At 41.9% G+C, this 17,265-nt stretch overlaps 1 protein-coding gene across 4 annotated transcripts in view; it reads left to right on the top strand.

Annotated features, from left to right (window-relative positions):
- arhgap42b (Rho GTPase activating protein 42b) overlaps positions 1-17,265 on the top strand; it is a 70,459-nt gene that overhangs the window by 28,889 nt on the left and 24,305 nt on the right. For all 4 annotated transcript variants that reach the window (XM_030403653.1, XM_030403658.1, XM_030403666.1 and 1 more), the window contains exon 4: positions 15,884-15,955. In XM_030403653.1, coding sequence (XP_030259513.1) covers positions 15,884-15,955 — 72 coding nt within the window. The remainder of the gene's footprint in view (positions 1-15,883; positions 15,956-17,265) is intronic.

The raw sequence follows: 17,265 nt of genomic DNA on the forward strand, positions 1-17,265 counted from the left end.
TATCGTTATGGTGATATGACATTAGTGTTGTCAGTTCCTGGTCTTAAAGAAATGTGATTCTGTCACCGGGGCAGCACGAGGGACTCCTGGCCTCTGATGGCACCAGAGAAGGGCGTGAGAGGATTATATGAATGCGTTGCCGTTATACTGCCGTTAATCTCAGTCGGAGTGAGAACAAACAAACCATTTGCTAACAATTTGTTTGAAAATGTGTTTGTGAGACACATCATCTTCTTGAGTGGTGCTCAAGCTGTTGTGCTGGCAATGCTCATCCAGTTCTCTTTTTCCATTTCATCTCAATCCCAAGGCAGCGCTGTCACTGTTACTGATCGGATTCGCACAGGCAGCAGAGGAAACGCGCATTTCTGTGGCAACGTTTTTTTTTACATTTCAACACTTTCATCGGCTCGTCCAGGATTGCAGCAACGGGATGTGACACACTCGCCGCTAAACGCGGCGTGACACAGGGCTGGTTGGCTCTCACTGTCCCTGGTGCCTCAAACTAGCTCTGGCATATGGTTGTGACTTTGTCTTTCTGGTGTAGCGGTGGTCATTTGATGGCTGTCGAGGGCGGTCAGGCCAGATTTGTGCACACCAAGTTACATCCAAAAAACAGCCTTTTTTTGTGTGGTTTTTTTTTTTGTGCACATTTTGTGGTCAGAAATCTGGTTGGCATAAAGAAGGAACACCGCTTTGAAGCTCGATGTGTTTATGCCATTTGTATGCGCGGACACGGAAAGAAGACGTATACATACTAATGCAGGTTTTTTGGGAGGATTTTTTTCAGTGAAAGTGTTTAATTTCAAAGGGTTTTAAAGACACAAAAACAAATCAAGATGACAAGCAGAGACACAGCCGAGGTGATAACAGAAAATACATCGTAGCACAGCTTCGTATGACGAAAACCGACGACAACAACCGCACGCACTGTTGCAAAATGGTAGAAATAAATTCATAAATCACAGCGGCTACGACTGGTCACAGACACTACAGGATGCAGTGCTTTATTCAGCTGTGATGGATTTAATAAGTGAAAACCTATTCATAGCACACTCCCCCCCTCCCTCATACTGTACCCCTCTATACTTGCTTGAAAAGCACCGTGTTTTGCATCATCTCTTTTCTCTTCACCTAGCGCTCGTCTGTCTCATTAGATCACAGGAATATGAGAGGAAAATGCCTCTGATCCCTGCACTTTGAACTGATGGTTGATTCTAATGTTGGCGAAGCAGGAAGTAAAGCGTATTCTCCACTTGCACAGTCTCTTGGGATACAAGTGCCAGCGATGTACCTAATGTCATATGTAAAGGTAGTGTTTTTTTCTAAAATACCTGTGATATGAAAAACGACTCCTTGATGTAGTTTTCCGTGAAGGTGCTACTGGCGGGTGTTTTATTTTGAAGGGAAATAACCTTTTTTTTTTTTTTTATTCACTGCTCCTATAAATGAACTGCAAACTGCTAATGACTCACCTCACTTGTGGGGATGTAAAACTGTGATTGACAATGCTTAATAAGCTCTGTAGCTACTGTGCTCAATTTCAAGCTCATTTAGAGAAACGGGAAGTGTAAACCAAGCTCTGTGATTATCAGGCAGGTTGCCAGGTCCCCGACTTACACCAAGCATATTTTCTATGTCTCAATTTCCAGGACTGTCTCTCATTCACAGTTTTCACATCAGTGCCACCTTGGCGTAAATTGATCTCCGTCATGAATAATTAAAAATGCTCTTCTTTAATGTATTCCCGGCCAAATAAAGATAGGCACAGCATTAAAATGTGCCGTAATTGCACCTTATTCCACCATAGTGATTTAAACTTCAATCAAACTGTAGATCAGACACTCTGTGAATAATCAGTTCATCGTTTCAGTCCTCTTTTTAAGCTAAAATGTCAAACGTGTGCTGTTTTGCAAGGATTTGCCTTGGATTTCATAATTCATGATAGTCTCTAGGTTTTGGACTGTTGGTTGGACAGTTGAATCACATCACATCCAGGTTTTGCTCACACTAAAAGGACCCAGCGCATTAACTCATTATGATGACATAACTGAGCAAACACACAGCGGTAACCTTCCTAACTGCAGCCTGCGTACCCTATAATTTTGCAGATCTCAAAGAGCTATGACGGGCGTCTTGTAAAATCATGTTTAGACATGTTTTATAAAGTAAATAGTGTCGGATCTGTGAGCTTATTGTAGAAACAGGACAAAGGGAATACAGTTGTTCTCATAAAGTAGACAGATATCGATTTGATCATATTCCATTCTGCCCTGACGTCAATAAATCAAAGTTGCACCAACCAAAAGTGCAACCTGTTTTAAAAGCACGTTGGTGAATAGCTCATTCGAAACAGATAACTTGTAAATTGTTCTACAGCTGTTAAATCATTCATGCTTGACTGTGAACGAAACACGATGGTGGCATCACACTTAGTCAGACTACACAAGGAATAAACTTTACAGAGCGATCTGTGGAGATGATATTCTATCCACACAGCGTTCATTAGATCTGCTAAAGATGCAGTGAGGCTCGGCAGAGTCACACCGGCGCGGCGACAAAGTAACTTCTCTGTAGGCGGTTGTTTTATTTCGTTGCCCTCTGATATTTATTCCGAGGTGGAACGTAGAGTCAGTTCTACAGGTTCAGATTTTTTACGTCGCTTTGTGTGCTGGTTTCTGACAGCTGTATCAGTGAACGTTGTTATTGCATTTCCACGCAGCAGACAGTGTGTCTCACGTTGAGCTGTAAAGATACAAAATCAAGGATGACAGCGTACGCACTACAATGTAGAGATGAGTTATGTGTGACTGTCAGGGGAGACGGGTGCCAAACACACATATTCGGCTGTCAGCCTTTGGCTCAAATATTGTTAAAGGTATGAAAAGCTTATTCTGTCAGGACACTTTTCACTGAACACCTCTCATTTTCTAAAAAAAAAAAAAAAAGAAAACATAGAAGAAAAAAAAAGCTATTGACTGTCACTTGAGAGAGCGCCGAGTGGAAATTCCTTGAATGCTTTCTTCCGGATCGTTGCTGTCGTGGTGTGGACATCTGGCTGGTGCTGATGACCAGAAGGTTCCATTCTGGTCTTTGTGTAATTTGAAAGCAGTTGGTCTCAGAACTCAATTAGAGCACCTCAAACCAACACATGTTCACCAAACGTACAACATTCTTCTTAACAAGGGAAGCAGACTCCCCTCAAAACATGAAATATTGTGCATTTTACCAGCTGAGACCTGACTCTCTGCTATACTTAAGCCACAATAGCTGCCAGATGGTGTTTCTATTTGTAAGGTTTGTTAGTGCTAATAGATTACGGCGGACAGATGTGGCGTTGGTAAAAAAGAAACTTGTCACACTGAGTGGGTGCAAACTTTCAGTAGCAGGTCTCCACATAATTAAAAAAAAAAACAAAAAAAAACCCATCCCCCCCTTATTCCCATTCCACATCTGGACTGAATCTGCAGACTTAAAATAGAAGGGCACAGCCTGATAAGAATCTCTGAAACCCAGACATTTCAAAGCAATTGGAAAGGAAACCTGTACGTCTCAAATCGAGCACTCTGTCTTTTGTGGAATGTTAACTAGCATCCTGTATATCAGCGGTGCGTCTGCTGCACAGGGTAGACTCCAACCAGTGGCACAATTTCTGCAGGCCTTGTCAAGCTCGACACGTTTTATTGTCTGTTGGCTTGGCAGGTGGCCAGGCCTGAAATCTTCCTGCTTGTGCACTTTGTGATTGGCTTACCAACTACCCAAGTGTGTTATTCCATGGGAAGACTTCCCATATACTATCTTTTTTGCAAAGATTTCTGGTATAATTCCCCTGCTGATAACCCTTTCAGCAGCATAAAAAGAGCGAAAGTGGTTCAAGTTCTGCATGGATTGAGAAGGTTCAGCACTGCTGAGCATGGATGGCATTTAGGAGTGGAAGGGCAGTGCCCCGATGTTGTTGCTGTTGGAGTGATGATCATAACCCCCGGGGAGGAAGCCTTTTATGGCTGCAGTGGAAGATGGATTGTGTTTTCCTGTCGTTGTTGTGGTTGTTTTTCCTTTGAAAGCAAACAACAAAAAAAAAATCAGGTGCAGCTGTCTGAAAAGCTGTAAAGCTGTATACAAATGAGAAAATGTAAACAAAAAGTAAAAGCATGAACATTTATGGGAAAAAAAAACAAACATTCAGATTCTTCAAGGAAATGGTCTATTATCGATGTTTCCAAATGGCGTTCCCCTTTTTTCTTCCTCCCTTCTGATACCCTTGTTATGCGATAGTGTTTCAGTGAAAGAGTAGTTTGGGAACCGGACGAATCTGCAAGCTCATGTTTCATTTGCTCTGACAGATGAATCTGGCCCCCGTAGCATTCGCACAGATCTCCAGCCAACCGGGGGTATTCGGGCCAGTCACAACCATTTATCCACAGTAGGTGGGTTTGAAGTGGAAGAGTTCCCTTTGTATGATGGTGTCACAATTCCTGGGTTGTTGTTTAGGTGAGAAATAACGTAATTGCTAAAGCTTCACTGACATTTGATACACTGTACAGGGCCTAATTTAAGAGTTTGGTCTGGCTTTCGTGAGGAAAGGGTACTATAGACTGACCGAACAGGTGACTCAGAAAGATCAAAGTGAATATTGACTGTTGACTGATAAAGTGTTGTCTTTTCCTAAACCTATCCACTTTTGGTGTCTATATTTGAACGGGTAACCACCATGTTTCTGATTGTTTACTTCACCACAGAATGATACCATGTTGATTTCACGGGTAGCCAGCGCCAAACGCGACAGTAAAATTGTGGACTGGCGGGCCTATTACACTGTTTGTCTTGATACTAGGTTGTTGGGCAGAAGCTAGCTTGCTAGCACTTGAAGTGTTCACCGATGGAATTATAACAAAGCCAATACAAACAAAGCAGCAGGAGATTCACGCCGGTCTTTGCATTACCATTAGTAGTAAACTGCTTCAGTGAGACTTAACAAGAGCACTTGTTTATCTGTACTTCACGTGTTTTGCTCTAATTGGATGTAGGTATATCTAATTGCATCCAGAGGCATTTCTTAGTCCGTGTCGATGACGTCCCTTGGAAATTGCTAATTGCTTTAGCTATGCCAGGCTACTTAAAGAGGTTGCCATGTTAGTTTTACACACCCGGGTGTTTTCAGTGTATTTACTTATTTATTGCATGTTCAACAACGACTTGTAAATATGAACAAGATGATGCATGTGATGTATAACGGATGGAAAAACATTTGTGTTCAATGCACTCTCAGCTCATTAGTGACTCTGATAAATAGGAATGACATTAAGTCACTATTTGGGGCCTCATTTTTCCTCATTTTATTGTTGAAGAAAAACAAGTCGGGAAAAGCATTAGGGCTTCAGCGCTATCTCTGAAATCCTAGACATCGTTGCAATATTCAAAAAAGCTGTAGCGTCCTTTTTTTTTCTCCCAGTAATATGTGCAAGATAAATCTTGTAATTCCAGTTTCCTTTTCCTGCTCTACTGCGAGATGAACAACAGTCCCTTAAGTGCTGATTTTCTGCACTACACTGCATTTATTTCCCACGTTGGAAGTTTTCCTTTGGTTTACATTTCCTTCAGCAGCCTTCAACACAAACAATCGCACGTAATTTGTCTACGCCGCGGAACTGAAACCAAATGGTAAAAAAGCGTCTCCGTCTGGTATGAGGCATACGCCGCCGCTGTTGTCTCAGGATTTAACAGCACAGTAACTCCGCTCTGTGGGTAACTTGTGTGCTGGCCTGTGAACTGAGGAATGTCCCGTTGACCCTGAAACAACAGTGTGAGATAAAGGCAGTCATTGTTCGTAGCAACAGCCGCGGTGGCTTGTTTAATGAAAGTCTGAAAAGTATTTGGAATGGGACAGTATCAAACCCTCCCACGGATAAAATTAACCTTGGCTAGCAGGAGCAAAGATATCACTGTGGATATCATCATTCACCTCAGTCATTTTTCTTTACATTACATGTTCGTGTAAATTACATTACATTAACTTATATGTAGTGTTTGCTTTGTCAGTTTAGGCTCTGAGTTTCTTTTGATAGCAAGTTAGTGAAGGGTTAAGATGATTTTATCTATTTATTCTGTCTCAGTGTATCTGACTCTAATTCATGTGTAACTTTCACTTTGCGCAAAAAAAAGAATTTGCTGAAAATGAAAAGCCCCTCAGGCAAGGGCTTAGGTTTGGTCTCAACTGTGTTATGGATACAACAACCACCCCGGAGATGTATTTTAAAGGTCATATTTGCTGTACATATTAATACCAGTTTTAATGCTGATGCCTGCTGATAATACCAGACTATAATTCATAAGTGGGACCTCGCCTAAAACCCTGAAGATGCACCTTTTCCCTCGTCCGCCTGCTCTACTTCTCCAGCCTCCTGCTGGGTTGGCTGCAGACAACATTTTTCATTAATGTCGACATTTTCATGGGATATCTAGGCTGAAATTGAAATCATACGATGATAAAAAAAAACCACACCTTCTATAGTTACTCTTGCTAGCAACCCTACTGACAGAAGCCAGGGTTAGTCTGCCGGTTAACACGGCTTAACATGATGAACTTAAAGCAGTTGACAGTTAGTTAGGGAGTTAATCGGTTTTCATTTCAAATCAACCGATCAGATCGTAGCATATGTCTGAATCGGTGGTCGTAGCCTCTGGGAGTGCACGTCGTGATCATCTGATATGGCTTTCCTGTAAATGTAATGCGAACCAATTCGCTCCAATAACGGTAGAATCATGACCCTGCCGTCCGATTGCAAACCTTCGCTCTTGACCCCAGGCAACGAACAAAACACCTTCTGTCTTCCAGATTTCCTGGCGGAACAAAGTTAATACAACAAAGCGAGTCATACGGACTCGGCGCGTTCCCGATGTATCCCCAACATCACGCGTTGGCCGAGACAAACCATTAAAACAAACCTCGCCGGAGCCGCTGAACGCCTCTGTGTCCGGTCCGTCCGTGCTGCACTGCATTGACTCCTTTTTCTTCTCGCAGCTCTCGTTGTCTTTCTGCTTTTCTGCTATTTTACGTGTCACTTCAGGATGGCGAGGTCACAGATTCCTCTGATGGAAGGCAGTTTCTCTTCTGATGTGAGCCGTCAGTCTGAAGGCAGCTGCTTCTTGGAAAGCGTGGAAGGGAAAGAAGACGTTTAAGCAGTCACTAGCACAGGCTGTTTGCTGACATAATGTATTTCCTGTCACTCGTCTGTGCTAAGGAGGGACTGGATCCCACAGAGCCGGGCGCGCTGAAATACCTCTCCCAGGCGAGAATTTTTATGTTCCGATATATCAGCCTGAAGGTTCACCAGGCATACATTAATTAATACATGAAATATGGTGCTTAAATATCTATGTTACTTCAGCAGACAAATTATCTCGCTCACTCAGGGTTCTCAGTAAACTCCGCCTGCCAGCTTTACTAACTTACCGACAGCTAGCTACATTTTTTAGGATCCAATTTAATTTTTTACGATGACAGTCGGGTTGGTGTTGTAAATGTTTAGTTTCAGTGCAATGGCAGTGCAGCGGGGGGGGGGGGGGACAGACGTACTTTTGCAACAGCTCCCTCTGCATAATCTGACCCTTCTCACACACCTGACTGACAGCACAGCTTCCTGTTGTGACACACATGTGTAAATGATAATACTATTTTTAAGTCGCTGTCATTTGCCCCTGCTGTAGACACATTCAGTGTGACGCGCTCCGAGCGTTTCTGCTCAGAACAACAAAGGTTTCGCCACGAAGACAACCAGAAATAATTTTCGTGCCGTTGTTGACAAAATACACGAACACAGGATTACAAAGCAGGGTAGTCAAAATGTCAAAGAAAATGGGTTTAAAAGAGCTGCGTAAGTGTGGTGGTTTGTGATTGGAATGCAAACAGGAACACGTAATCGCCAAAAAATAACACAAGAGTTGGAATTTTCAAATTTAAGACGTAAAAGATCTACAATTTCAGCCATCAATCCTGTATCATACCAAACCATGTAATAGATCTGCTGTCATCCATCATGTCACTGTCACTATTCACGTCACGATGAATCCTAGCCCAAATGATTGCAATTCACAATATTATTCCAATAATTCTCAAGGTATGCTTAAAACTCCCCTAAAACCCCCCCTACAGATACAAATGTATTTTCTTTGTTAACGTCCTTTATCTTGAAAAAGAATTGAACAATCCTTGATAAGGTAATCATAAATCATAAGGAAATGATGGGCACCTCATCTCCCCGTTGTCCTTTAAGTTTGGCATCCATTGTGTTATTTATTTTTCTTATGGGGGGATACGACAGGCAAGCTGGGCCTTTAGCCATGGAGACAGGCTTAGGATTTTAGAATAACCAGAAAGATGCGGAGGCTCCCTCTGTGACTATTTACAATCATCCAGATAGTGGAAATGTGTCGATTTCTTTCAATACCCGACAGAATAACTTATATCCCCATCCCTATTATCCATCCCAATAAAGTTTGGGCACCAAAACTGCTTGATTAATTCACCACTTATTATTGGCTGTCTAACTCTGCCCTCCTAGCCAAAAGCCTACCTTCTATTACAGACTTCATCTTCCTCCCTGCTTCTTTAGCCGGTGGGTCTATGACACACTCACTAATGCACTGATTACAATCTCTGAATCAAAGTGCGAGACAAACTTTGCAGTCGAAACACTTGGTCCATTTATTGTCCCGGTGACTTCATCGTGTCCATTAAACTAAACAAACAGTAACATCCAGGACATCGAGTAACGACTGCAGCAACAGGCCGCCTCAGTAGAAACTGTTTACCTTCCAGAGGGAACGTCTGATCAGGAAAAGATTGTTTCCCGTCGTACAGAGCTGAGCACTAATCTGCTCTTACAAGAGGTTTTTTTGATACAGGGGCTAAGATTAGACTTAATCTTATTTTAATGAAAGAGAAAATTTAGCTACGTGGTTTTCAGGTAGATCAGTTGACAAACCCTAAAAAGATGATTTTCATGCCTCAAACTTTCGTACTTAACGTCTGTGTTGACGGATCATTGCGTACCATGGCTTGTTATATGAAGCAGTAGTTTAATACAAGAGGATAAATACATACATAACCACTGTAGAGCAGCCTGAAACTGAGGTATCAACAAGCATTACAGTATATCAGAGGCAACCAAACTGTACTTTAAACAAACAACAGAAAATCCTCATGGGACCGGCACGCCGGGTACTGTCTCCATTCCAGCGGCGGCTGCTTCATATCCTTGCTTAACAGCTTACTCTCCGATGAAATGTGTAGGGCAAATGTGTCACATCTACTCTCACACCGCTCCGTGACTCTGTCTGCACAAGGTTTGTTTTTATTTCATAGCTCATAAAAAAAAAAGTTGGGGGAGGATGACTTTTCAGCTTGCTGCAGGTGCCAGTGCTGCACCAGATAAAGATTTAGCTCTGCAATGAGATTGTTTCCCCCTCCCGCGCACACACACACACACACACACACACACACACACACACACGCACACACACTCCTCTGTCCAAAACAATCTGCAGAAAGAAGTGACTGAAGCACACGGCTGCCGCACTCCCGTCTTTCAATAAAGGTCATATCACACCGTCAGCATGAAACGGGATGTTTCGTTCCGTCACCATGATGAGGGCAATAATGTTTATTATGCATTAAGCACATTAATTAGGTTGTGGGGGGCTTTGCTTACACCTACTTTAATTAGTCAGGGTAATTCCTTTCGGTCGCCGCTGCTGTCATTGTGGTTATTGGTGCGAGTGTTGCTGATAGTTTTATGCGATGCTGCCGGCTATCATTAGCTGTAGTACAGTTAAGACAAAGACGTGCAGATGTCCGACACTCAGACCGCCTTTGTCACGTCAGGAAAACACACCCATGATTTTTGTTTTTTTTTCCCCGTTCCCGAATCTTCCCCAGCAGCACGTGTTAACATCCCTCTGCTACACGCGTCTCACTGCTGGATTTCGACAGTTAATAAATGGGCACAATCTTTCATTCAAGTACAGCTACGTTTCAGTACCAAAGGACTCCGTTGATCATTCACACATGGCAGCTAAACTTAGGCGACGACCTAATGGGAAGATGTAATCACTTCCAGGAATGAAGGCCACTCACGGTATGCATAGTTAAATCAATGATTTAATATTTATCACCGAGAGACCTCTTTACGGTCTCAAGGTGGAAACATGGACGACATTCATGAGAATATTCTTGATTAATTTAGCAGGAGGACAGAATTACAAGGCGGGCTCTTTGACCATTAAAGCTATAGTAAGGGAGAATTCTTCATCAAAATGTCTATTGCGACTCGACCTGTGTTATATGTTTTGTTGAGTTTTATACTTGCATTTCCCAAATGTTTCCAACAATGTTCAAACCCAGAGAAATCTGCATTTTTTACTAAAGGTTAACAGTGTGTTTCATTTAGTCGCTCGCGCTTGTAATTATGGGACAGAGTGTGTTCACTGCCAGCTAAGTAAGTTTGAACATGGGATCACTTGTGTATGTTTGTGTTACTAATGCAGTCTTTATTCGCCCCCCCAAAAAACAGATTGCTTTACTATACATTTAGCCTTAAGATGGTGAGCAATGGCACGCACCGAGGCTGCGTTAAGTTGAGGCTCTCACTGATCTCAGCACTCACCAGAGTCCCATTCTCTGTTCCCCCTGTTTCCTCAGTAACATTATGCTCATGTAAAGTAAAGTACATTTCCCTTCCAGCTCCAGTTGGCAGTCAGCGTTCACAGGTCATAAACCGTAGCCCCACAATGGAGGTCACCTCCACAGATCTCTGCTGCATTCAGGTTGATAAGCGGGAGTGAAGATAAATCCACTTTTTAATCCGAGAAATTAAAAAGTAATCCCTGAGCTCTCCTACCGTCGTTAAAGGGCTCCAGACCAGAGAAGAAATCTGATGTGAGTGTGCGTATTTATTCCTCCAGACGGTCTGGCTGTGCACGTGACTCTCTTCTCCTGCTGCTTGCCCGTTCCCATAATATACTTTACTACTTTATTAAATTCAGACTATAGTATGCTTATGGTTTTCTGAATGCTCTGAGATCAATAACATGTTTAGAATTAGACTTGAAAGAAATTCTCTGCAGAGGCTTTTATATTTTTGCCACCTCTTGACTCCTCATCGCTTTCGACTTGTACAAACCAGATGTCGAAACAAAGCAACACGTATTAAAAGCCTACTTGTTCCTATTAATACGCCGTGACGACGGTTGTGTTACATACAGAAAACAATGTCATATGTTGAACGTGAATGTCCTCGGCTCACCTGAATCAGAATTCTTAATACACTTTACCTCAGAAATGTCAGTGATTGTTTCACCTTTCTCTTGTTAGAGGCTTTTACAAAATTGTCATGGCAGATTTTAACTGGCAAGCACAGAACGATTAAACACCCACTTGTCATAGCCCAGTTGCCTTTTTCCACAACACTCTCTTCACTGCCCGAATCCACGTTCGCCTGGATATTGTATGCGAGAGTGAACAACAACAAAAAAAAATTGTGCCTTTTCATCTGAACGATAGTGCAACATGGTGAGCGAGCGGGCTTTTATGACGCCTCTTCAACCAGCAAAAGAATAGCAGGAGTGGTGTGCATGCGTGTGTTTGTGTGTATTGATGTACAAAGAGATTCAGTTGATTTGCACTGCAGAAAGCAGGGCTTCAGGTGTATTAGGCTGGCTGCTTATTGTGAGGACATTGTCAAAACGGAGCGGGCAAAAGGACTATAAATGTTATTTATCACCCATCACCCGTTATAGACTCACATGCTGTAACCAGGGAATTAAAGCAGTTAAATGCAACAATGATTATAACCTATAGGCATATAAGAGCAGAAAAAAAACACAAACAGCTCACCGTGAATTAATGTGACAATCTGCAGTAACGTATTCTGCAGCTGAAAGCCATTCCAATGGATCTCAAACACAATATTCTTTACACTGTAAACGTCTGCAGCACAAACAACATGGATGGAGCCTCGTGAGCTTACGAATGCTACGGTAACAAAAGCTTACCTGGCTGTGACATGGTCATCTGTAGGCATTTCTGTGAGTTATGCTCATGTGTGAACAGCATGAATAGATGTTGTCAGATAGAACAAAGGTGTGTTTGAAAAGAGACGGATGACATGCGCACGAATAGTATATCAACCCATCATTTAATTCGATGGATGAATGAGGGAGACACTCGTTGTGTCCAAACTACCTCAAGGGGGACATTCGCATTAAGAATTCTAAAGATATTTTTTTTTGACAGGTGTCAAAGGCAGAATTCAATCGGCCCACTTTGTTCTATTCAATTTGGCTCGGCCTTGGTGGCATTCTGCTCTGTCTCCGCGAATTAACCTTTAGAGCAAGACTTTTGATCCTCTTGATATTTGGACTGGTAAAAGCAGGAGCGAGGGAAATACAGCACATTGACATTCCTCCCCCTATCTGGTAATGAAATTGCTTAGCGCTATTGCATCCTTTCAAGCATCACACTGTGCTCGCTCATATGGATTTAATCCTGTTTAGAGAGGCTGTTGCTGAGGGCATTCGGCACAATGCCAGCTTGAAAGTAATAGGTTGAGTTTAAATAAGTTGGCCCCCGTCAAGAATAATTATCTGAATCAGCTTATTGGAAACGAATAATCAAAACTAATCTGAGAGTTTTTAGCATTTTAAATCTTGACATGCTGATTATCCTCCGTCTGCGTTCTCCACTTGTTTGGATGTAAACGGGTCTGGATGTAATGCGTGCTGATTGTGACTCCAGCTAAAATAAATGATTATTTTCATTGTTGATTACAGTGTTGATTAATCAATTAGTTGTCTGGTCTATAAAATGCATATTGTCATCCTGACATGGAGTAAAGAAACAAGAAAATATTCACATTTAAGAGGCGAGAATAAGAGATTTTCACATTTTTACTCAATTACTCAGTCGATTGATTAATGCTTATTGCTCGAGTATTCATTCATCAAAATGATTGATTAATTCTCGCAGCTCTGATTGCCACTTCAAGTTACCACACTGTTAATCTTTTGTAATGAACAATTGATCACACATTTGTTCTCATTCCATTTCAGCGCAAATATAAGTCTCACTTTGATCCTAAAACATCCGTTTGATGTACAAAGTCAGCTTCCAGGGTTCTAGAAACAGTCTGAAAGATCTAGATTTAGATTTAAGATTTAACTCAACAACCAACCCTACAGAAATCCAGAAAAGAACTAACAAAGATTTTTTTTTCTTTCTTTCATTCAATTGTAAATATTAGACAATAATCCCCAAAGCTTACAGTGCCATTTATTTAATTGTGCTGTCCATTCTACTGGGAATGAAAAAAAAAAGCTGAGGGTATTAGAAAATCTACATTTAAAGCATGGTAATATTGCAGGCTCAATTAGGCTGAAAGCGTAGGAGATAAGACAGAGGAAATGACATTATCACACAGGCAGAGTAGAATAATTCTCCCTGTTGACACAGTAGATAACATGATGACTTTGATATGACTGGAGGATTAGAGCAGTTAGATTTGATGACCGCCAAACGTCCTCTACGCTCCTAATGGAGTTTTCACTTGTACCCAAATTGCCTTGGTTTATCTTGCACAAGTGCTCTCCTCCATATGCTTTATCAATGCTCTCAAACCCATCCGGTGTCTGCCTGATGATCAGTAATGCAGGTCTGAGCGAGCAGCAGATTATTTATAATACTCCTCTTAACTGTCTTTTTAGAAGCGCTTAGTACACACCCTCTCGTGTGAAATCTGGCAGTGCATGTGATGAAAGTGACACCCTTAATTTAAATGTGTTTCTACAGTGTAGGGTGAGCGCAGAGTGTCAAACTATATGGCATCTCGGGGCTATAATTAGTAGTTCATAAGTTAAATGATTGCATAGTCCTATGTAGTTTGTACTTGTCAAGGTTGCCGTAAACATAAATAAGACAGACAATTAATCCATGAATACATTTACATTTATGAGAGGAGCACGCAAGATGATCTTTGAATTTGCAAAGAACTGTTCGGTATTAATACATTACAGTTATCAAAAGTAAGCTAAATTAGTTGATCAGCTAATCATCACGGCATGATGATTATGCAACGTTGCAGCTGTCAAAATGATGATTCGTGAGTGATAACGTCCTGAATCTCACTTGACTGTTCGCTGTTCCGATTTATCTTCCGAGCAATCGGCCTCGACCGATACCGGCACGTCGATCGATAAGTAAGCTGATGTTCGCAGGCGGCAGCGGCCGATGTTTATCTGATGCGTCGCATCAACGCGGCGCCGGCTCATTCATGACCAACTGGCTCATGAAACTCCTGCCATCAGATTGTAAGGCGGTTTAAGGAATATCAACATTGGAATCACAAAGGATGTATTCAAGGTTGTTTCGTGAATTTATGTGATCGAATGCAATGAAAGGCTGAATGAATATTACATTATCGTTGGCATTAACGGGGAAATGAATAACAACAAAAACAACATCAGCATCAGCCCGGAATATCACAGTCAGTGCAGCCCTATAGAAAAACAACGAGACGGCAAATATTTACAGTTGTAAGTCAGTGTAACCACCTACGGTGAGCAACATTATTTCAAGCGTGAAATGTGTGTCTGTGTTTGAAGGACCTCGAACATCGCGGTGTAATTAAAGTGCATTATTACAACAAAGCTGCACATTTACACTACAAGCTTACAGCGGGTCACAGCGGCGCATGCAGGAAGCACTGCGGGCTCGGGGAGATTGCGGCTCCGTTTGAAGCCACTCGTTCTGGTTGGCTGATGGAGCTGACAGGGTTATTTTGGGACAATGAAAATGCGCTGTGATTAATGGCTCAAAACAAAAACTCTATCCCGAGACGGTGTGTCTGTCTGTGTGTGTGCGCGTGTGTGTGTGTGTCAAGAGGACTGTAGCCGGAGAGCTGATAGTCCATCTGAGGCGACACCTCTAAATTAGTGCTGGTATCATAGACGTATTATAGAGCTCAGGCCTTAGTTTATCACATACACTCACCGCACAGAATAACACCTTAAATCAAACTAAGAGCCGTGTCATTTGTGACATTGCCTCCTGTAGAGCAGCCCCTCCGGTCTGATGTCATCTGATCTCGGCTGGATGAAAGCCCATCCACGGGAAATTCAGAAGCACCTTAATAATGGCACTTTTCCGAAACGCTCACTCGCAGGGATTGAGCACAGACTGTAATTGGCACAATATATCTCACCTTATCTGTTTCTGTCTGGAATGAGAAGGACGAGGCTCCAGGAGAGACCTTTTTTTACTCCGGTCGTGACGCAGGAGAGGTCACCAATATGTGGAGACATACCTCAAACATTTAAATGCATCGCAGGCTGCGATTGTTAAGCTCCCTCCTCCGCCTGTGCTGTGCCATATTTCAGCGAGGACTGACAACGCTGGTGCTTCACATAAAAAAGGCTCCATTTTCTTTCTATCTAGCCGAGCCATTGTTGAGTGCTCTATCTCCTATCTCTGTGATACTCACTTTCGGGTACCTCGCAGTAACACATTGTTCATTGTCGCTGGCTTAAGAGATATTAATGAATATGATTGCGCTATACTCCACTTGTGTTTGGACTCAATGCATCTGTATTTGACTTGGGCTGGATAATTTTCAGTGCTATTATTTCCTGTGTGTCATACACTCTTTCTGGCACATTTGTAGATCAAGACCATTGTGATGAAACTGAATGACTCCCGCTAGATTGAAAGGTTTTGGTGATATTCTCCCTTCTAAAAGTCGTTTTAAATCATTCAGAGGTGAGTCGGTTTGCATCTTTCATTCTAACATCCTCCTGTCTGTATTTTTTTTTTTTTCTTCTTTTTTTTAAACATCAGATTCAGAATGCAGACGACGTGTTGATTACCCCCCTGGAAAAGTTTCGGAAGGAGCAAATCGGTGCTGCGAAGGTAAGAGACCACCTACGCACGCAATTAGCGACTGAACAGCAAAGATATTCCACACGTTCTGATACTCTCACCTCTCGTCTTCAACCCGTTCGTCTCCCCCACAGTATGGAAGTCCTTGATTAAAAGAAAAAGTGTGACACTGCAAAGAGAAGTGTCCCGATCAGACTCGTCGGGGGGTATCAACAAATATTAAAAGATATTAAGGATATGATTTGATTTGTGTTTATGTTAAGCTCAATATTGAACGAAGCAATTATCCGTCTTTGGCAAACAGTTTGACAGAAATTGTATTTTACAAGTTATACGTATTAGATTTGAAAAATGTGATGTGATGAAATTTGCAATATGGCCAAGTGCACTATCCAAACGGCAGAAGCTGCAGTTGTATTTATAAAAATGAAATAGAAACGGTTTATATTAAGGTCCTAAGACTCCGATAGTAGATATATTATATTGCTTGATAACATTATGTGTTAATTATAGCCTCATAAACATGTTTATTTTTCGGCATTTACAGCTTAAAGACCTCAATAAAATCCAACTGTGTACTATAGTATTAAAAGCACATTTATTATTTATTATTTCCGATCATGTCATTGTTAAATCTTTACCAGATTTTCCAGGTCTGGGCTGGAATCAAACCAGCGCCCCTGTAGGACTGTAAATATCTAATAAGGACTTGTAAGGGACGTATTACCTTACAAATGTCTTTTTTAATACAAAATAATAAACCTTAATATAAAATATGTGACAGAACGGCATCTTAAAGAAGAACTGTAGTGCCACAGAGATGTCCTCGCCCACAAATCTTCTCCAGTTGTGAGAAAACATGTTCGTCTTGCACAGATTTCAACAAACCTCGCAAGTCACCGTCATCCTGCAGCCCTGATGAAAATGTGCAGGACCGGTTCAGCATCAGTGCTGTTCCCTCCTGACTTTGCTGACTTTTTTTTTAATGCACTCATAATCTGATTACTGTGAACTTAATATATTGGATTCACCATTTTTGTAATCAGATTACTGCAGTGCAGCTACATGTGATGCATTCTTGACTAATCTATTGGATATAGAGGATTGATATCAGTAGGGGTTCTGCAGAGCGTTGCTCGGAGGCATCCTGGTTCCACCGCGGATGTGTTGTTGAGGCCCGAGTTGACTGCGAAGAACAGAGTGGGCTTGTTGCTACAAGCTATGCTTTCATTTCTGGCCAATGCAAAGGCATAAAATGAAAGCACGGCAGCTTGTTTGTGGTCACTCCCTGGGTGAGATCACACATGAGCAAGCTGCTAGATGTCGAGCCTTACCACAGA

The sequence above is a fragment of the Sparus aurata genome, chromosome 2 (assembly GCF_900880675.1).
Source record: "Sparus aurata chromosome 2, fSpaAur1.1, whole genome shotgun sequence".
Taxonomy (NCBI): domain Eukaryota; kingdom Metazoa; phylum Chordata; class Actinopteri; order Spariformes; family Sparidae; genus Sparus; species Sparus aurata.